The 23,716-nt window shown below is 35.4% G+C and overlaps 1 protein-coding gene across 12 annotated transcripts in view; it reads right to left on the reverse strand.

The window, feature by feature from the left end:
• AKAP6 (A-kinase anchoring protein 6) overlaps nucleotides 1-23,716 on the reverse strand; it is a 294,067-nt gene that overhangs the window by 87,691 nt on the left and 182,660 nt on the right. For all 12 annotated transcript variants that reach the window (XM_083840099.1, XM_083840104.1, XM_083840100.1 and 9 more), the window contains one exon: nucleotides 131-279. In XM_083840099.1, coding sequence (XP_083696225.1) covers nucleotides 131-279 — 149 coding nt within the window. The remainder of the gene's footprint in view (nucleotides 1-130; nucleotides 280-23,716) is intronic.

Consider the following 23,716-nt stretch of genomic DNA (forward strand, 5'->3'; position numbering starts at 1 on the left):
AGAGAGAGTTTTCCCCTGCTTCTTGACCCAGGAAGAAAAATCCCGGTTAACTAGAAGCAAGAAAAAGTATATCATGTAAAAAAAAATACAGATCAGTGAGAATAAAACAACAAAAAGAATAGTTCCCTACCCATTACTTCCCACTGTGTGAACTTTTGACATATCAGCAAACTCTTCCTTTCGCTTGCTACTACTGTTGTACTGCTCGCTGTACAGCTTTAAGGACATCTGTTCAACAGCATCTCTTTGTGCTTCCAGATAGCATAGCTGAACCTCAGCCTAGAGAAAGAAAACAAAAAGAAAAAAACAATAGATTTAAAAAAAAAATCAGAAAGAATGCATTTAAAACAGCTTTTGGATTGCAACAGTTTTAACACAGAGGAGTATACACACCATCATTTTTCTCTTTGCATTATAGTCAAAAAGGCTGAAGCAGTAAGTATGATAAAAGCACAGTGTATTCCCAAATGCTAGAACTGAAGTATTTAGGTAACTATCATGGAATGTGCTAGATAATCCATGAGATCTATATCCCATCAAACGCTGCATAAAAATGTTTGGATGTTAATAAAAACGATACTAGAAATGACACACTATGTCAGAACAGGTAGATGTATAAACTAACATTTCTCAAAGGCTTCAAGACTGACGTTTTCAACACATTGCCTGTGCCTCATAATTAATGAAAATCATATTGTTGTAGGCAGTTTTATTTTAAATTGCAAGTGTAAACAAAAACAAGCAACTTGGCATTATTCACATTCTTCTTTCCCGTAGCTGTTGTCCATGATTACTCAGCAATTTTGATTGCAATGATAGAGGCAATAAGTTAAAAATGGTGTTTTCCATCAGACTCTGTGCCTGGCCAGAAGAATGTTGAATAATATTTGGCATGATAACTTATTGAAAAGACACTTTATTTATTGCAGCTGTAGTGATCAGTTTGATTCTGGAACTCAGAGAACCAGATGATAAGAGGATGAAATCTGCTGTGTGCCACACTTGCCCCTAGGAACAGGGAAGAGAACAGAGGGCAGAGTTAAGTTCAAAAGCACTTGGGGACCAATATGCTATTGTTTTCTTTTAATATGCTTCAGTGAAAGAAAAACGCATTACAAATTCTGACAATGCTTCAAAAACCTCTACTTCTGTGTAACTACATACTCATTTATATTAGTAGGAGAATGCCTGCTGAACTATTTGGTACCATGGCAAGTAAACACAACAAGCATGGAGGAAATTCTTTGCAAGAACTCTTGCATTTTCTATGGCTGCGGACAGGGAAGTGAAGAGTTCGCTTGGTTGTTGACAGCACGGCAGTTACCAGTCTGTGGAAGAATGGCTACTGTAAAGAGAAAGCAGGGAAAGGGCTAGAGTTGAGAAGGAAAACGTGCAAAATCCAGAGTAAGGACAAATGTAGGCAAGTGAAGGGAAGCAGGCACTGAAGAATGGCAGTGGAGAAAGTCTGAAAGAAGGTGCAAAGGTCTCAATAACAGTTGTGTATATTTGCATATGCCTTGCTTTAGCATTGATGCAATTTTTGCTGAGTAATAGTACAGCTATTTGGAAAACTCATTTCCTTTTCAAATTTTTCCTCTTACAGTGAAATTCATTATGTTTGGCAGTAAATCGCAATATGTTTTTAGAAATTAAACAGAAAAACTAGCAAATTTTCCAAGGAGATAGCAGATAAAAATCCCAAGTAAAACATCCAGGTTTGTTAGTGCATACAACACAAGTGAAATACAAAGTTTTTCATACCTAGTCCAAAACAGTGGAAAATGAAACAACACAGGGTTACCCATGAAGAAGCATTACTGGCACACAAAACTAGTTGGGACTGTTCCAGTTAGCCAGAGTAGGCTGCTAAGGTTGGAAAGAGCTGTAAAACACACTACTTTTAGAAACTATAATTAAAACTGCTGCTTATTCAACTCAGAAATGACCAAAAGAAGCAATAAACACACACCATTACCTTCCTGGTCCTCTTCTACCTCCAGGTACCTTTTTCTTTAAGGTGATGAACAATCCCCTTCCCTACAGGGATTCCTGATTGACCTTCTTTTTTAGAAGGATTCTTCACCAACCAGGATAATCTTTCAGCTGAGTATTTTGTACTGTCCACATAAGGCTATCAATTTTCTCTTTTAATTTATTCTTATCAGAAAGGACTTATTCAGTTTGTATTCATATTAGTTATGGTTGGGCATGACACTTCCATGTAGGCATGACACTTTCAGTCTAAAGCCCCATTGTGAAAGACTGATAACTTTCCAAAACAACTACCTTAAAATATATATATATATCTTATATATATCTTCCATGACTGTTTTAAGACTAGAATTGAAACCTTCTGGATAATTTAAAGGAAACAATTTCCCTGCTTTTCAAGATGGACTTGGAAGTGGAGACAAGTGATTATACTTCTTGCTTTTTTCCTGATCTTTAACTTATGTACGCAGAATAAAACCCAACACTTCCCCTAAGTAGTCCAAAAGCAGGAAATTCACAGATAATCTAGACTCAGTAACCTCCCATATATGAATTAAAACTCAGCCCTAATCAAACACATGCTATTACTCAAATAGCACAACTATCTCAATAGTTGAGATAAATTTTGGGAGGGCATTTTCTAATTCCCTCCCAACCGCCCCCCCCCCCCCCCCCCCCCCCGGCAGTTTCCTATATATTTTAAAAGAAAAGGGGAAAAATAAAGCAGACCTCTTTTACCAGATCTTTCAATCTCTTCACTTGCAAAAAATAAAAAAATAAAATTGTAAATAGGTAAAAACTTAATATGAAAAATAAGAGAAGAAAATGGAGGACGAAATAGAGTAGTGGGAGAAAGAATGTACAGGATGGGCAGAGTAAGTAAATATATGGAGAGGGACAAATGTGTTTCCATTGTTTCTTCCTTACAGTTAGAAGGCCCTTTTCTACTGAGGATTATGAACTCCATTAACATCACACACTATGAATCCTGAATACAAGTAATTTCGTCCCAGTCCTTGTAGCACAGAAATATGATCTCTCCATAAATCAACTATCTCTGTTTTTAAACCCACTTGCTGTCTTCAACTATTGCAGATACTTACAGCAACTCAAACTCGGGCAGTGTAGTTTCAGATGGATCTCTCTGATTTCTTGTCTGTATGAATTCATCCATCTCACTGTTGTACTTAAGCATTTTTTTGTCCCTGTTCTACTGATATCAGCTGCAAATCCAAAGAGGCTTTGAAGACCTCAAGTAGGTATTGATCAGTTTAAGTCTCAAAAAGCTACATTCTGCAGAAGCTGAACTAACTGGCACAAGGCACGATCTAGAAAATAGTACACAGCATGTATTCAGTAAATCTACTGCAGTTTATTTTCATCTTAAAATCTTTAATAGGAATGAAGGATCAGTTTTGCAGTATTCTGGCAGAATAACAGTAGCATCTTTATTAATTGCTAACCAATAGAACAGCTACTTGTTTTACCCTCTAGCTTATTTTGAGAGTGCGTTTTCAGATTGCCCTACATATGCTTTCATGTTACTTAAGGCAACTCTAAGAACTTAATCTCTATCACAAACACACCACTATAGATGTGGATGTCTAGCAAATCCTAAGAAAGCCTGCTAAGATATGCATCATTCCAAATATACGTAATAGAAATTGGATGGGAGGCAATCATTCATTCACTCTTAATACCCGAATGCAGAAGTGAAAGACTGAACATGCCAAAATAAAAATGAAAAAAAAAAAAAAAAAAAGCAAGGAATGATGCTCAGCAGTTGTTTTCCACTTCATGGTCCTCCTATCCTATAAGTGACATTTTTGCAATAAAGACATAATCACAAAGATGCTGGTGATGGTTTGTGGTCTGGTTACACAAACTCTCTAACCGTCACTGTCCTACCAAGAAGGAATGAGTTTACAAGATTCAGTTGTAAATTAACGTGAGATATTTCCAATAATCAAATGACAAAACACTCTGATTTTTCCGAGCCCGGAGGACCCAACCTCTGTACATGACTATGAAAAACAGTAGCCTGTGGGAAAACAGTGAACATTTTCTACGCTTGTGCCAAATATTCAGATCTAGTCATGAGTTAATAACAGCAAATATTTTTAAGGCTAGAGAGCTCATTTTCTAAAAAGCAAGAGCTTATAAATAAACTGAGGGAGCGTGGCATACAGACTCTACTCCTTACGACTGGCTTTGCATGACAACATAGAACGTCCTTTCCTATACAGATCACTATATAACACGAAGGGGTAATCAGAGACAGTACCAATCAATGAAAATACATTGTATTTCTTGTTAGACGTACATGTTAGAATGACCTTATTGTGAAGTGGAGAAAGACAAGACATGGGATAATGGCTGTTACCGTGGGAGGAAGGAGATTGAAAGGTTATATAGAGAGTGTCAAATGAGAGACTCAAAATTTACACAAATGTAAATTGGAGATAAGAACTCAGTGTTGTGTTGTTGTGCTGTAACCAATTTTTATGTCGGAATGTGCTAGAATAAATATCTCTGAATTTGTGTGGAAGGGAAAGTGTTTTCAAACACTGTTTCCTAGCGATCACATCTTTTGTTAGGAACTACATTACAGTAAGCAAACTGTTCTGTTTTAAATATACAAATTATACTATATACACTTGACTTTGAAAAAGTAGAAAAAGCTATACCACTTGTACACTACACTGTAATTACTACAGAATTACATGTGAAATACAGGCATAATTTAATTTTTCTGCCATTGGTTAACCTTAAACTGTGTAAAAATATTGTCTCAACTTAAAGCACAAGTTCTAGCTTTTGCCAAAAAGGGAAGTGGTCAGAGGGCGTTATGCAGCATGTAGACTTAGAAGGCTCATCTGCATGTGTAGTTTATAGAAGTACAAGTACTCAGCTGCATCATTCTAAAAGGATGCATATTCCAGCTTGGTACACTTTGTAATTTAGGATTACAAGGATGCTTGGTACGTCCTTGTAATTTACATCCACAGATGGAATTGGGAGTAATTCCTTACCAGAATTAAGTAGATCAATGCATATGACCACATAAATGCTACTTGCAAGCATTTTTTTCTGTTTTCTGACACAGTATTCTGGTTATCTGTCCACATTAAAAAGTTGTGGAGAAGGTCTAATTATAGGACATGAAACAGACCCTGGCTCTGTCTGCAACTACTGAATAAAATGATATTGCGGAGTACACAGCTCAAAATATATTCCATGGAGATGCAGCTGAGAGATAGTTATTTGGCAGGCAAGAATTTGACCAAAGACTGTACAGACTGATCGTCCACTACTCCATCCCCACAGCCAGCCAACACGTCTTCTGCTTCTGGAAACACTTAGGGTAGAAGCAGGACTTCCAAGAAGTTACCCAGGTATTTTAACTGGTATTCCCCCACCCCCCTCCCCTTCCTCTGCAAAATGTAAACAGCGACCTTGCTGCAGCTGAATTTCTTCTTAAGTCTGTTACCCTTTCTGCTTTTGGCTCCCCTGCCTTTAACACCCTTTATCTTGCACACTCTCTTCAGGACTGAATCAGATTAAAAAATAATCCTATATTGTAAACTGTGTTTACTGAGAGCTGAACATCTGATAGTCCTATTACAAAGGACACACTGTGTTTTGATCATGCAGGAAATTAATTCTGTTAATCAGGGCATGCTTGTTACCAGCTAAAATCTTAGCAAAGTGTTTTTATCATCATAAATCTCAGAAATGCTTTTATATCAGTAATAACTTTATCACTGTATTTTTCAGAGTACTAAAACCATCACAACAATGTGAAACTTCAACACAGGAGAAGCAAAATTACAAGGCAACAACATTCTTACGTATCAAGGTACTTAAACTCATTGTGGAGTATAAGTAACAGCAGTAACAGCGCAGTGAAGCCTGTCCAGAGGAGCTATAAAATGAAATTTTAGATAGGTTACAGCAAGTCAGAACTGCCTTCTCAGGCAGTTCCCAGATCAAGAATTAATTCAAGGAAAAAAAAAAAAAAAAAGCCAGTAAATAACAGCAATACATTTTGGAGGGTTTCCCTTGGCTTTCAGAACTACATAGGTTTTTTTGCTATAAAGATTAGGAACATGACCTGTGACTTCAGGACAGTGGAGTGCAAATGCAATCAGTTGTGTGGCCTCAATAGTATTGTCTGACCAAATCCATGGAGGTGTCCTGACCATTGTGTTAATTTAAAATCTGGACCTCTGGTGTCTAATTCCTGATCATCCCCCTGCCTTTGGTTCTGTTCAGTATAAAATTAAATACACTACAGGAGAATGGCATGCCCTGTGTTTCAAATAGATCTCAGCTGTTGATCCAGAGAAGTTCCCTTTATCACAAATACCAAAAAACATTGAAGGAAAGTATGAAAGGAATAACCTCTCCAGAGACTTCCAGGACTGTGAATAGTTTTGACAATAGCATCCCAAAATTGTGAGGTGAAAAAAAAAATCTTCATAAGAATAAAAATTGAACAGTGGGCAGTATATTTTGCTACTTTTGTCTTGCAGGTCATCTCCAGCCGCAGAACCAGTGAGTGACTGGCAGGATACAAAAAAAGGGTTTTTAATAACCAGGGACCAGGTGGAGAACAGGTTTGCTCCGACAAGGAAGCTCACACAGAGAGGGCTGGGATGACAGAACAGTGCTTGCTAAAAACAGGCAGAGTACACAAATTAACATATTCAGATCCAGCTGAATGCATCAATGTAATGGTTAGAGTGCATTTAATCAAAACTGTCACATGCTTTCCAGCTTTCTTCAGTGACACCTCTTGGAATGCCACCAGAATTGCAAGACCCAACGGTCCCACTCCTACAAACTCTGAAGAATTCATCCTATTAAAGAAGCAATTTATCAATACAACCTTCTCCCTTGTTTTCTTTCCAGTCCGACAGAGAAAACAATTTATTTTGGGAGAACACAGATATGCTGTATTTAAACACAAGTTTGAACACCTTTCCAGGCCAGCCTCAAGATCTTGAAGTAGTCAGGAAGAGGAAAGACTAGTTAGACATAGAAACCCTTCCCTCGGCGTGCTAAAATTGTAAACTTAATTAAAAACTCCATTATTTGCACAGTTGTGATTGTTCCTACCATTCCCTTTATTTGCACTTTTAGAACAATGAAGTGGCTTAAAAAGAGATTGTAAAGAGTCTGCCTATCATGCAAAGCACCGATATTTCTAAAAGTCATGCTTCCCTAACAGGTTGGGTTACTAAACCATATGTACCAGCCATGCACCTAACTAGATCTGCAGGTCTGGGCATTCAAAATGGCCGTGCTCTTAAGGTTGAAGGTACAAATGGTCAAATTCAGGACACTGAATGCATGCAGGAGAAACTCGGGCATGATCACATACCTTCCTCTGCCCCCATCCCTACAGTAATGGGCACAGACATTTCTAAAAAAAAACGAGGGAAGGTAGTTCTTGCAAAACCAATACCTCCAAGGGAAAACTACCCAACGCATCCCAGGAAGGTATGACTGAGCTAATATAAAAATGTTATGGCCTTTTTCATGGAAACTTTGCTCAGAGGTCTACTTTGTGCATATTTTGGAGGAATCTCTTCTCACCACTGGGAGCTGTATTAACGTATAGCGAAGTGAATTCTGATGACTAATTTGAAGAATTTGGCTTTCAAATTACTTGAAATTATTATATAAAAAAATCTCTTTTTGAAGTAAATATATGGTGATTATTTAATTCTTTAAAATTATGGTGCATGAATCTGCATTTACTTTGGTAATACACATTGACTTTTAATTACTTTTACCATACTGTAATAGTATTCCTGTTTTATGTTTTGATATCTTTTCATGAACTGAGAATTTTACACATTTCTATTATTTATCATGCTAAAAGGGACCTACATAAAATGCAAAAATGACTATTAAGATGATGCTGTATTAGAGATAAAGTATGAAATGTTACACTGCATCATTTGTGAGCATGCTACATAGTAATTATTTTAAGTAGTGCATAAACAGTTTGATTTTTGCCAAGTAGCTCCATTTTAAACTTTTATATGCTTGACAAATGTTTCATATTTATTAAATTAATCATTACAAAGATTTCTTTTAACAACTTGTTTGGCAATTTATTGTACATACTAACACTTACAAAATTGTAGAAATTTTGAGCTAAAATCTCTTTTTGATTCAATATTTTGAATCTGATACTTTGAGAGGCTCAGTAGTGTCAAACACTTTCAAGTCCAAACTCCTACACAGAGTTTACCTCAAAGGTTCTTACTGAATGTTTATTTGATTTGTTCTGAAATCGAAGGCGATTCTTTCCACACCTAAAATATACACTAATTTGGTGTTATATTACCCCTAGAGATGGGAATGTTTTCTTACTATACTATATATATATATATATATTTAAATTAAGATCACTTTTTTCCTCTTACAGGGAGAAATGGTTTTATTTCTGACTTTTTACATAGTGAACTGCTAACGATATCAAATTGTGCAGATATGAACACAGGACTCTTTTCCCTGCAAGATTAAGGAAGAACAGGCAGACCATGAAGATTGATAAAACCTGCACATTACTTAATTAACGTATTTAACAAAAAATGGGAAATGCAGGCTTAGTACTTTTCTCCATATATTATCCAAATCCTTTCCCTATCCAAATACCGTGATATTTATATACATACGTACATATATATGTATGTGTATATATGTTTTTGAGAAAAATTCAAAACTGAAAATTTGCAAAGTAATTTATGAAAGTTTTTAAAAATACTAGTAAAGGCTGGAAATTACTGTAGCAACAGTAAAACATACAGCTTAATATGTTGATTCATATAGTTACCTTGCCATGTATAAAAAACAAGCACACACTGGTGCTCATTTGAGTTGTTTACGATCCTCAGATGAGGAGCCTCTTGAAGCACCTGGCACCTACTGAGGTAGAGGGAACTGTAAAAAGATAACTGTTTTAAACATAAAATATGTGTATTGCTGAGAGGTCAGCTTTGCCGCTGCTGACTTCACTGCAATTTGCATACTATTAAAGCATTACCCATAATGTTTGTAAAATTTAATTTTAAAGCTATGCTGGTAAAGATGTTTGCTGAATTGTAAGCACCTACGACATTTGGGAAATTTGTTAACACTTTGATAGTTACAGTATTTTAGCCTCAGTTTGCTTTTTATTTACCCCAACCCCACCAAACACACACTTACTATTCTCTTCTTCCACTTTATGACAATGAATTTTGAACACAACAACGAAAAAAAACAAGTGTATTGCAAAAGTACAGTAATGGAGATAACTTCCCCTTTTATTTTCAATATATTTAAGTTTGTTAAAAATGTCACTAACTCATTTATTTATTTATTTACTTTTTGCTGGGGGCTGAGATCTAATTATACTCCTATAGACTAGAGGTGATGGTTATGATTTTCTGCCTCACTCTAATACAGGCCTTCTCATTAAATCTTACAGCTCGGTAATCACAGTCATCCAGTTTGTGTTTCAGTGCTGCATTCGTGCTCACCTTATCCTCTTCCCCTGGATTTCCACCCTCCTTCCCCCTCCCATTCCCCCAAGACCTTTATTTACTCCCTGTCAGAAACTGCAAAATTAAAGATGTAGAATATGAAGATACAGTCTTTGCTTCCTGTGCCCTGACAGACTATCACTTCCCTCTAAAATACACTTACTCTGGGAAGTACTGATGTTAACTCACTCACAATGGCACATGAACTACAGTTCCCTTTGAAGTTTACAGAAAAGTTGTCTAGATGATAATGGAAAGGATGGAGTAAAGAAAGAACGACAAGAATTGCTTTACATACTAATAACAACGATTTAGTCATCAAAACACTACAGAACAAGCACGCCTTTATACCATTCTCTAAAAAATTTAGCTTCCTAGGGTTCTAATAGGCTTTTCCTATGGCTCAGGAATGCACGGTAGCACTCAGCCCAGTGCCTGTATCCTTATTTCAAAGAGAATCATTCAAACCGACATCCACCCTGTCAAGAATCTTGACTTTGAGCTGCTAATGCAGAATAAAAATCAATATAAATTTTGATCATTTGATGAATATTTACTTCTTTCTTTGGAGCTTGGGGATTTAGAATTGAAAACTGCTGAATCAAGTCATTTTATTTTTTTGTGTTTGTGCCAACACCAATTTACTACCCTCCTGAAAGTTCCTGAACAAGATGTCTCATGTGGCATACATGTTGGTTTTTCCTGTCAATCATAACTGTGTGCCAGTAGGGAACCATAAACATTTTCCTTTCATACTCTTAGTTCTCCAAAAAGAAGTATTTTGATTACTTCCCTGGAAAAGGTAAACTTGTCTTATTTAGACATACTGTAGAATGGCTGTGTCTATTTTTCTAGGACAGCTGCTGTGCCTATTTTGATACTATCTATTAAACATTTTATTGTCAGTATGAATTGCTTCCTACAAAGAAACAGTTTACATAAAGGAGTCACTGCAAACAAAGCTCAGTAACACAAAACAGATAAAGATGTACATTGACATTATCACTTCCCCTATATATTTTCTGAACAACTGCATGGAAATTCTGACCAGTATAATTTACACCAAATGTTTGTGAAAACGAAGATAGCAGGAGATAAATAGATCCCACAAGCGAGCAATTAAGATGTGACTCTAGCTTGCATTTCATCTTAAATAGAAATGTACCTTCAATCTTAATAAAATGAGCTTCTAAAAAATGTATATGGAAAGCTCCTATGTTTCCATAGTGATGGGGGGGTGAGGGGAGAAGAGGGAAAAGGAGAAATGATGCTTCTAAATTTGAAAAAGACCTAGATTAGTTTAACAAGAACTGTAAATGCAAGCAATTTTCATCTTGCAAAATTTTTTTATATATGACTCAGTGGCAGACAGGCTTTATCTTAAAGAGCAATTTTGTTGGTCTCTTATAAATTAAATAAAAGTGGCAGCAGCTGTCTTTCAGAAGGTTGATATAGGCTTGTATAGTCATATGATATTATGTAGACAGATGTTTTAAATAAAATAAAATATTTAGATTACTAGATACCTTGCTAGATACAAAGGCAATTATAGGATGTCTTTGTTAAATTAAATTTCTCATTTTTCTGAGAAGAAAAAAAGGGAATTGTCCTGGAAACTGTACCAACAGGAAATGATCCTATATCTAAAACAGCTGGAGACTGTAACTAATATAAATTTACTTGAAAATAAAAATGCTGTATGCCTCTAGAGACAGGCAGCAACATGCAGTAAAAACAGATGTGATATAAAATTATTTTTTAAAAACTCTGTTTATATGTACATGTAAAATATTAAGATATGATCCCCTCATTTAGAGAGACTGTTCAGGGCTAAGACAAAGTAAGAGAACAATTAAAGCCCAAAAATATAAAAATAGCGTCATCTCTTTTCTAACAATAAAAACATTTTCTTGATAACTGCTGCCTTCTACAAAAATATGACACTTTACTTTGACAAGGTTTCTAACGTGATAACATTTTATTACATTACCAAGACAAATTTTAGTGGAAACCTTTTATCTCAGCACTTTAAGGTAAGTTTTCATTCACGTCTACCTTATATGTATCAAATTTCCAAAAATAACTTTAAAAGAAAAGCCAATATCCAGCACTCAAATTCTTTAGACACTGTATTTAAGAAAGCTTTCCATGGTGTAAAAAGGGAATTTTGCCAGAGTAAAGACTGCACAACTGGGTCTTATGTTGTGGGTGTCTTATGAACTCTGATATAACAGACCACACATTCCTGTCTATGTCTATCTAATGCCATTCAACCAATTTGCTCCCTCCGTTTTTGTTGAAAACATCACAGTATAACAGACTGCATCCGACTCTATGCAGCTGTAGTTGTTTTACTCTCCCAAAAACCTCCATTACAAACTCATCACAACTCTAGGCCCAAACCCACTCAACTTACTATGCTGCAGCGCTGAAGGTCTTGACTCACTCAGAAAGCAAACATTAAGGGAGTACATGCACCAAAACATATGAAAAAAGCTCTTTACAGGTATGCCTTTCAAACCATCATTGATAGTAATCTATCCAAATTTGCATAGCTTCCTTTTTCCGTGTATCCTTATTAAACAATACTGTAGAATCATATTACTTGGGATGCTTTTTACGTAATATTCTTCTATAATTTTAATAAACAACAACAAACTTTTTTTCTTTCTCACATATAACAAAAACAACCCTGATAAATAGAACCAAACCAAGATAGTAAAACTACTATATAACAGTATACAGCAAGAGAAGTAAATGGTGTTTAAGATTCCTTTCAGAAAAAAATCATGTTGGATTGCTTTCATTTTTTTCCAGTAGCCTTAATTGGCTAAGTGCCTTTGGTCCAAGTAATACCCAGAGAGACTGAAACTCAGTAATCTTGTAAATACAATGGTTTCAACAGATTTTCATCAAAGACATGACCATTACACAAGATTATTTCTCACTTAGAATGTAGTTAAAATTACCAATTTACTACAAGATTTATTTTTACAGTATTCTGGGCTAACAACAGCCCAATAAGCATGAGACATTTGGCTATTTTTAAGTAAGTTTAAACAAATATTGTCTAAATGTATATGAACAAATGTTTCAATTTCACAAGGAAAGGGAGTTAGGTCCAAAGCAGACTGAGAACTGCGCAATCACCCGTCTCAAGATGAAAGGTCTAAATATGACATATGTGTGTGTAATAAATGACTACACAATTACATATTTTAGTGTTTTTTCTTCAAATAATGTTAGGAAGTATAACTGAGATGACAATAACACGTCACAGTATAATGCACATACCTGCTGCATCTTTTTAGCTTAAAACCTGACTCACAAAAATCCTATGGAAATTTGATATTTCTGCAGCTAAAATAAGATTCATATTGACTTTTGGAATCCAAAGTTCAACTACCACAAAAAAAAAAATCTGTCAAAGAAAGATGCACATTTCCATTAACCATAAACAAGACAATAACTTGTGGCTGTACAGTTCATGTAAAATACATTATACTGTTAAAGAAGTTGAGTACTACTATATGGGAATTCTGGGCACTCAGAGTATGATAGAACTCGATCTGTTTCCAGACCAAACTAGTGTGATTTCTAAACCGTGTAGTGACCTTGCAACACGACATGAGATAAAGGCTCCTGAAGTGAGAACAGTAGTGTTTCCACAGAGGCCACACAGGAATTACTCTTGGAGATACTTCTGTATTACATGTATGAACAAAATTTGGATCCTACCACAGAAGCTCACATCCATACTTCATACTTCTTCATCTGTCCATACCAAGAGAAGTTAGCATGCTTTTGAGCTTAGCTTCATTATAATTGAACCATCAACATCTTATTGGAGCAGGCTCAGATTAAAAGTTCAAGTTTGGAGCCATCAGTAATAATTACCATAGAAAGTTGTATGGTCACAGGACATTACGGTCTTGTTTATGGAGCTTAGGTAGAATTTCCAATCAGCATGATTGCATCTATTTCTAGTGCTTTGTTAATCGCTTCCTGAAGCTGCTCATTAAAAGCTCCTATGTCAACACATAATGCTGCAGTGGCTGAAACAGAGATTGGGAATACAATCACATCTCTTGGCTTGGCTGAGAAGTAAACTGCAACATTGCTCACTTTATCACAAATGCTGCTTTCCCATTTGATAAAATGCCTCACCATGTCATGGAACAGTGGTCATTTATTTCAGAGGAACAAGCTGAATCTTCACCATTAAACAATGGTTGTGAGCAAACATCATTCTATTTTTGTCTCCCTCAACAATGGAATTGCAGTGAGACCCAAGTACAGCAATTTAACATCTCTCTTACAAGATTCACAGAAGTGATGACAGCCCCAGACAATAATCGCTTGCCAATACCATAGCACTTACCTACCAACTGTGAAAGCTCTCATACTGTAGTCAATAATTGAACCGACCAATTCCACTGTGCTGCATGTGATTGGTGATATTATCCCTTTAAGTGTGTTATTTAAGTTTGCAATGCAGTTAATTGAAACCCTACTAGATGCAAATCAAAAGTTTCAGTCTTAATTGAGATATTTTGAAAATTGAACCCATTGCTTCAGGCAGGTGCTACATGAGATTCCATTAATATAGGTAATTAACATTAGCCTCTGCTTTAATTAACATGCACACTTTAATTAGTAAAGCATTAACCAACATTAAAAAATCTGATCTTCATGCATCACAAAAACTGCAAAGTTATGACTATGTTATATTTTTTCTAAGACTGTAAATCATACAACATATATTTTTTTTCCTTTAAATACACCAATATATACGTATTTTTTAAAAGATATACATATAAAATGTATCTACTTCTTTAGCTGAACGTTTAAAATGGTGGGAAAGATTTCTTAAGAAAACAGAAGAAATTAGAAAGCTTACGTAATCCTTCAAAACTTCTGTCTAAAATTTACTAATATATATATATAGGGTGTTTGTATACCTCTAAATAGTTGCTCTGTGAATGAAAATAATTCAGTTGCAATCAGATCCATTCCTCGCTGTTAATTCTATGGCAGTGCCCAGAACAGTATTTTTCAGAGCTGGCATTTTTAAAATAAAAGCCCTGCCCTAGCTTTGTTTCCCATCATGCTTGTTTTAACGCATTTTAACATCATGCTGCTCCCTAGAGCAAGTAAACCACAGATTTGCAAACATCGTCTGAATGTCTTCTGGAGTTTGCACAGAGCCTTAAACATCCTCAAGCAGGCACTAGCCTGTTCCTCCAAAACGTTTTGTTCTACTGTGTCACAAATCCTCGCCTCTGAGAGTCCAAGTCACAAGGGAGCTGTGGTGATCTACCCGACCTGGTTCAAGATCAGCTGTTCTGCATGGCAGGTCCCATTTCTAGGTGTAGAAGCTCTATAAAGAAGGGAACTTGAACAAGTGCAGTTACACTTACGCTTTCAAACCAAATACAGGAATGTTTCTCTGATACAATGTCTCTATTACTCTGGACTGTTTCACTATGCATCTGAAGTTAAGATTCTCATTTAGAAGTATAGCATGTTCCCACACATATCTAACATGCAGGACTCCATCCAAGACTGTGAGATTAAATGGTGCAGAGCTGCAGTTTAAAAATCTGTCTTTCAATAAAATTTAACCTCAGTATATTTCAAAATAGGTTTCCAAACAATGCAAAGATACCTTCAACTTCCTAATCCTTCCCTTCTTTTATGCATTTACCCATCTGATCCTGACAGCTTTGCTTTAAATGTGGTAAGTTCCATTTCTGTAACCTCATTATTACCACAAAGAAGATTTCTGATCCACTCACTTGTAGATTTTCTGTGTTTCCTTTGTCAATACGTAGAGGTGGAACATTTATTAATTACTGTTCTATAATTCTTATAATAAGATGATGAATGTGATGGCTTGAATAATAGACTCAGCTGAAATCTAGATCTGTTTTTACAATTTCTGCACGTTCCGAACCTCTACTGCATTTGGCAGTGAAAGAATGGATGATCTTAAAGGAGTACATACCGTATTCATATTGCATCCAAATATCTGCAGATCTCAAAGACAGCATGTACATGTGCAGAGAAAAGAGTATGTCCTTCAGTTAGAATTTCTGAAGCTCCTAGAACTACCACATCAGTGTCACATCAGGGTTTTACTCATTTCTTTTAGTTAAATGGAAAAGAATTTTCATGAAAGAAACATGAAGAAAAAACATGCTTTAAAACTGGAAAGATTTACTTAATCAAATTGATACACTTTTTTGCCATGGGAGTAGATCCTACCTTGTGTTTCATATTCGTAACACACACATGCAGTTCTCAAGTGTAAGACTTCCCAGACACTGAATCTACAATGATTCCTGATTTTTTTTAAAAAGGCTAGATTCCTTTGGTGCAATTTGCCAGATTTTTGGGGATAGTGCAGAACATTTTGTGGAGTTTTGAGACTTCTTGAAATTAAAAGTGTATTACAACTAAATTACTTTGCTGAGTGCTGTGAGCATGCTTAGTGGCATGCAGTTGAATTCACCATATTTTCAATCCTACAAAACGACAGCTGGTCTGATAACAACATAAATAGAGGCAAAATCTGTCCTGACTTGCATTTAAGTTACCCACAGAGACCAGGAAACTATTGTTTTTTGTAAAGCAATGTGACAATACTTTAAAAACAGTGATTTTGACAACACAGAGTTCTTCGAAGGCTGTGTATTCAAATTTACGAGTCATTACTGAATGAATCCACAAAAAATACCTTTTGTCTTATTACTCAGTTGAATTTAACGACATGTTTTCTTTGCATAGGGAGTAAGAATAAATATGCAACAAAAGTGCTTGAAATATTCAAAACTGCATCTTGAGAATCAAGCTAGCCTCATCCTGAGGTGGAAAACCAGTAACTGACCACACAATGGTCAACGAGCCACAGAAACCCTGGCTGTTACCCAGTAGAACATGCAATAGCTCCACAAAAGGACAGCTCATCTATACACACATCAAAAAAACATCCTCAAGTCATCACAACAACACAATGAAATTATCCCTTCCTTTTTTCAGGGAAATCCTACCTCTTAGGGGGCAATGGGGACAAAGAAGAATACAGTAAGAAACTTCAATTTTGATTGCTGAAATCTTCTGCAAACGTTGGGTTTGGGCAACAGAGTTTCTGTTTGCTTTCACAGTTTGCTGTACTACCTACATGAGCTTCAAGTTATGATGAAGGATTTTACAGAATACTTTTCATGAGTCCCGAAACCACATAGTTAATATAAACAGGCTTCTGTTATAATACCAAAACAAAAGTTGAAATAACTGGCCCCAAAATTCTACCATATTTAAACCAGTTTTTCATTCATCTGCACCACCATTTTCAGGTTTCCTTCCATAAAAAAATTCAGACTCTTATTAAAAATATTTGGCTTAAAACACTCCTAGAACAGTAAAAAACATATATGGCATACACTATTATAAATAAGCAATTTCCAAATCTTCTAAAACCATCAGTTTTAACATATGCAAATCAACTTCTCAATCTGGTCAGTTTTGTAGGTATGATTTGCTTCTTCAGTACAGAGATTTTCTTTATTAAACTGTTGTGTAAAAGAAGTTTCAGGACTCCAGTAACACAAGAATTATAAGCATACAGGGAAGGAAGTAGTCTGCATTCATAACATTTTAAAAGGTGGGGGTTTGTTTGTTTTTCCCAGTGAGGTCATCCAAGTGCTTCCTTTCAAAATTGTCTAGTACATCTAGAAGAATAGACTAAATCTAGAAAATTAAGGTTGGATTCTATTCTGTCAAAGTCAGTGGCAGTTTTCTTATTATTTCATGAAATCAAAATATGCTTTTTCACACCATCTGACAGAAAAAAAAATATACAAACTCATCATGTCAAAGATTCTTGACACCAACATTGTATAAATTTTTAAGACAGAGAATGCATACTGTAGTCATAGCTATCATGATATGGGCATGCAAGGAAAAGTTTGAAAGTAAGTGCAGAGGAGTCAAGGTTTTTCAGCAGTTACAGGAAAACTTGAGTTCTACTGCTCTATGAATAGTCTAGCCCCCTTTTATCATGAGGAAAACAGAGGGCAGAATAGGGTTTGGTTAATAATTTGTGCTGTAAATTGAAATGTCAACCTTGCTTCTTCAATACTTCTGTAGGAAGAAAGGGTTGGAGTCAGCAAAACTCTTTTATTCACTGTAGGAAGTGCATTGTGCCTTCCTGTACTGGCTGCCACTCCATCTACACCAACTTTGTTTGCAGCTATAAGCTCCCTGTGACTTAGACACAGACAAATGCAGGCAGCAGGGTCACAGCTACCATAGACAACTGCCTAACTTTGTGCTGAGAGCCACCCCTTAAGCTTTCCATTCTTTTTCTGACTCTAACAGATGGTCTAATAAAAGATATTAAACTTTGCCTCCCTTGCCTATAGTTCATAACTTGCCCTTACCACACTAAAGTTATGAGCAGTCTTGGACCATACGGTTTGACATGTTCTGAAGCATGACTTTAAACACTTCTGGAACACTTCCATAATTATTAAAAGGAAAATGTGTGTGATACACAGTACCCAATATCCTATTGTTAAGAACAATACTTTTCTTAGGCTATGAAAATATACAGCTAGCATTCTTTATGAAACAGAATGATAACTATTATTTTTGCCTCATGGAGGTTTGAATAATTTGGCAAAACATGACTTCAACTCACAAAAGCCACAATGAATATGCAACTTCAAAGTTAACTCACTAAACCAAATTTGAAAACTCATATTTTACTTTTCTAAACTTAAATTGCCATAATATAAAAGACATTGGATTGTTATAAACAATCAGTTGTTCTGACAGTCATTATATTTATTATATGGCACATCTTTTTTAAAAAAAAAGATAATAGAGCAGTGCACCTTATCCACATGTTCCCCAATGCCAGTGCACACACTTTGTGTGAGCTTATAATTCCAATTAGTATCCACTTCAATACAACATAACCTATGGTAATTAAATTAAATCAACACAGAATTTATAATCCTACCACAAAGTAGGAACAGTTCACTTAAATGTTGATTTTTCTCCTATGATTGTCCCAGAATCCTGGAAAGAGTATTTCTTTCTCTGTTGATCTTGCTGCTTCCTAATACTGACATTCACTATTTGCATCTCTGACAGAACTTTTGTTCATCACTTTTGATCGCCGTCATATTGAGGCACTGCGAGGAGCATGGGAAGTTTCCTGCCATACTCAGAGAACTCTGCATTTCTTTTTTCCTTCTTACATATATAATGAGAACACCAGCCTTAAAATCCTCTGTAGTAAAGTTATGTATCTTTCTCCACTATATATGAAAAATACAGAAGCTAAATATTTCATATCAGCAAAGATATTTACAGGCTACATTTGTGTTTAGTTTGTTTATTTGCTAATCATTTCCTACCAAAGTTCAAGCACAGTATGCTAACTTCATTTAAGGAGATGTTCTGCAATAAGTGGAAATACACCAGGATTCATGTGGTGCAGCGTACTTTATTTGCATTTTGCATTTTTTAGATAAATGATAGAAAATAAATTATACAAACTTAGTGGAAACTTTGGAGAAAAATTAAAGGTAAGTAAGTTTTGATCGTGTATTTCTTCTTGCCAATTGGCATACATAATAGAAAATGGTAGAGAATAGGTTAAACAGTCTAAAAGGATTTTAACCTTAAATTTGACAGAAGCTAAATGGCTGTGACATTGGGTTCTTCTACTTTATTCCAGCTAGTAATCCACCTTCAAAGTTCCTGTCAGGTAAATGACCTTGTATTTCATTAACTGATAATTAAATGGATTTATTCCACTAACGGTTTTAATTAAAATGCTAGAAATATTGATTACCCCTCTCATCCTTATTCCCCCAGATGAAAAAAAGGTTTTAGGAATGTTTATTTAGAGAAGACAGAGAATTAAATTAGATTGAATCTCTATGAGACCTGAAGACTGGTTCTTTCATTTCTGCTGCTCAAGCAGAAAAAGGTTTCAATTTTTTGATGTTTGATTAATTATTTTGAAATCCATTTATGCTTACCTTGGTGTTTAATTAAAAATGTCATTTTTAGCATAATTTAATTGGCTATCTGTGGAAGACTAACTTCGAACTTATATTTAAAAAATGTTGTTTTTTTAATTTGGGGTAAAAGAAACTTTTTACTTATTTGCTTTTGCTGTAAAGGTATCATCTCATGAATGAAGAACTAAGAAGGGATGGAGCTTAAATGGATTTTCTACATTTGAATATGAGGATACATATGCTTATGACTAATGCAGCTTTATTTGGCTGTACACTTGAATCCATTACCAGTTATTCAGAATCTCTAATCTAACAAATATGGAGTGTGTGCCTCCAAATATGCTGGATTTATTGTTACTGGCATTAACAAAACTATCTGCAGTTTCTCCCAAAATGCTTTTAGTATGTGTGGGGACCCATTTGCAAATAGTTTAATATAAAGTATGTAGTACTGAAAAGAAGCATTCAGTTGCATTTATAACCAGCATCAAATGTTAGAAAGGAACGCTAGCTTTAAATATTAATTGAAAATTTACCTATAGTTTCACTCACCTAAGCATGTGCAAGTGCTTCAGTTTTCATACCATACTTTCTTAACTATCAAAAATTTGCTTTCTGTATGAGCCAATAGTCCACTGAAAAAGCAACTGTTTTCCTTAAGTATGAAGGAGATAAAAATCAAATGGTTTTGTCACTTTTCAATACCAAGTGAAGATATGTTGTGGTCTTATAAAGAACACATTTCGTTACCACTTGCTAGCCTTAAAACATTTGATCTAGAATACTCTGTATGGAAAGTGACAGTACCTAAACTGACAAAACTAAAAACTAAATCCCCAATTCTGTAAAACATGCTTAACTTCAAGCATAAGTTGTCCCAAGGAAGGGCAATAGGATTACACGTCCAGTCACCACTCACTACAAATTGTGGACTTGCCTAAAGGCTTTGGTGACTCAAGACCCTCACACTTATATTTTTGTTCTTTTTGCTGTATTTACTCGTGAACTGAATGCTCCATAAATATGGGTCAACAATCAAAGAAAAACTCCATGTTACGAAAAGACTAATTGCAGTATTTCATTTCCAGTCTGAAAAAGCTCTGCAGACAGATATGACACTGGACTCTCAGGCTTGTCAAAAACATATTAATGATCTATTTTATGCAGTCAGTATAATTTATATTTCTCCCTTCTTTCTTCAAGAGTTTAATGAAGAAAAAAATTTATAGTCTGATTCAAAACCCAAAGAATCAATGAAAATATCCTGAATCAAAACATCTGTCTCCAGAACTCCATTTTTTACAGTCATTTTAAAACATCATGAGTTCTGTGCCTGACCTCCAGCTAGGTGACAGTGGTTTGTGTACAGTCATGAGTCATTTAAGAATTGGGTGGCTTTACAACAATTTACTGTCTAAAAGTCATGCTTGCCTTTTCACAAATAATGAGAGAAGAGAAGAGAAGAGAAGAGAAGAGAAGAGAAGAGAAGAGAAGAGAAGAGAAGAGAAGAGAAGAGAAGAGAAGAGAAGAGAAGAGAAGAGAAGAGAAGAGAAGAGAAGAGAAGAGAAGAGAAACAGCTTGTGTATTTGTGAGCTGCAGAAGATTTAAGAAGTTGAGGGGTTGAAGAAGATGAATTGCGTAGCACGATGGTGCCTGTTTGAAGTCAGTGGATGTTCCACTCCCCTGATGTGCTCATTGTTACATTTTCAAAGTGCTGCACGTGGTTTTACTCATGCAGCTTTCCATGGCGTCAGTGCAAGTCCAGTAGCCAGCACACCAAGTCAGACTCCTTCCTGCAAGCATGTACTCAATATACAGTCCTTCCAATGTCATGGCAGCTACCCCAGTGATTTTTTTTTTTTTCATGTGTATAGGTTTGCAGTGTGAGGTTGTTAATGCTTTGCTGTTACATATGTAGCTGTGAAAGGGAATGGTGAAGCTGGACCTACCAACTTTCACAAACCAGTCACTGTCCGGTGAAGACAGCAAGGTCCATCAAACCTTTCAGTCAAGATGCTGTTTCTCTGACATACCCAACACGACAACATATTTCTGTCACCTTTCAGAAAAAGACTAAAGAACTTGGTCGTAGCATTTTAATTCTGAGTTTTTCTTTTATTGCTGCTTTCATTCTCATTACTGTGAATGTGAGGAAATAGAGTATAATGTTCTTTTCGTTTAATTTTCTGCTATTGATTTGTTCAATATTTAACAGAATCATTTTGCCTTATTTGGTTACTTATTTGGTTTCTATTTTATTGTACAAATTTATTAAATTACAGAACAATCTTTGAGCATGGGGTGCCTATGAATTAAAATTCTGACAGTGATGATCTATTGGTAATTTTCCATGTCTACTTTCAATGATGATTTCAATTATTGCTGAAGTGAGCAAGGAAAACATGAAATAAGTAAGACGATGTATGTTACTAACTTGGATGTTCATGGACAAAAGAGGATTGAAAACATGTGGAAGCTTTTCAACAAAGAGCAATCACTATTCAAAGCTACAGAAATTACACAAGCACATCCATGTAAAAATGCTGCTGTTGCTATTGCTGCCATTGGAAGCCACTGAATTAGCTTATTTTCAGAAACGTGAAATAATTTTTAAAGATACACATGGCATAGGTTTTACTGCCTTTTTTCTGAACTTTGAGAAAATAGCCAAGATGAATAACTTTATTTTTAACACTGATATATGACACATTTTAACCTGTCGACATACAAAAGTAGTGCTGTTAACAACTGCAACTTTCTTCAAGTATGCTATGAATCACTGTATTCCTTTTCCCTTTTTTCATGCACCATTGCCACTATCTTACCTTCAGCGGTTTTGCTAGATTTCAATGAAGATGGAACCAGAGGGCACACATTAGAATTTTATATCAGTTCAAGAAGGGTAGAGAAGAAAGACATATGAAGCTAGAATGACATTCATTGAAGGTTCCCTAGGGAAGATAACACATGTTTTTGTCTTTCACCTGCTAGGCATGCTAAATCAGTGCAATGATAAGCTAATTTATGAAATATATTTCATTGAAACCTGGACATCTTTACTGTTTCTAGTTTGGCTATTAGCTTTTCAGAAATAAAAGATATCTAATTTAAAAAATGCTAAAAAACTGGTTTTTTTTAGGTAATGCTTACAATATATGTTTACCAGGACTCTTGGTTTTAGTGCACAAAGAAACATTTCAAAAGCAGTTAAGATTAGTTGAAAGTTAAAATTTATACTCACTACTCCTTCAAAAAAGGAACAGCTTTATTTCAAAATCAAAGGACAATTTTACCCTATTTATGAAAATGTACTGAAAAAAAAAAACACACCACAGTAGCTGTGAGAATGGTGAAAGTGTGGCTTACCAAAACAGTGGCTCAGCCACCTTACATTAAAGATACAAAGCAATTCAACGCTGAGGAGTTTATTTCTTATCAAGGGAAGTGGTATAGGCTGCCTTTTTGCTCGTCTGCCCAACACATAGAAGCTGACTATTCAGAAAAGACCTTCAGGATACCTGTGTTCATCGAACACATGCTAGAAGATTTCAATACTTTCATTTCAATTATTTGAAAATGTATTACATTGCTGTTAATGGAACATGGTACTGAGGCAAAGCTTTAAAATTTTCTTAACCATCTAAAAGAACACTGGAAAACACTGTGATACTTCTGTTATGTTTCAGCAAAAACACCTCAACAGTTCATAATCCTTGCTGAACACACTCTCATAAGGAATTTAGAGACAGTCCATAATGCAGATGTAGAGACATACAATCCAAAAAGCATGTACTAATGAGGTTGAATTTTATAAAGTAACCTAGCTGTCTTGCAGATAATTGTGTTTAATTTTAACAGTTTCATGATCAGACACAGATGTGAGCATAATATCAAAGAGGATTTAATGCTTACATCAGTTATATATCTTAATTTATTCTATTTATCATTTTTGGTGGTGCATTAACAATTATCTACAATTATATTCCCCCCCCCCCCCTATTTTTTTTTAAATAAGATTCCAAGGAATAGTTTTAAGAAAAAAAAGTCTTGAAATACTGGGCATAAGAGGTCTCACATACCCTTCTGGCTTTACCATTGGGACTATAATATTCCTGGTTCTGAACAAAGAAAAAGGAATTTGGA

The sequence above is a fragment of the Anser anser genome (genome assembly GCF_964211835.1).
Source record: "Anser anser genome assembly, chromosome: 5".
In the NCBI taxonomy this organism is placed as follows: domain Eukaryota; kingdom Metazoa; phylum Chordata; class Aves; order Anseriformes; family Anatidae; genus Anser; species Anser anser.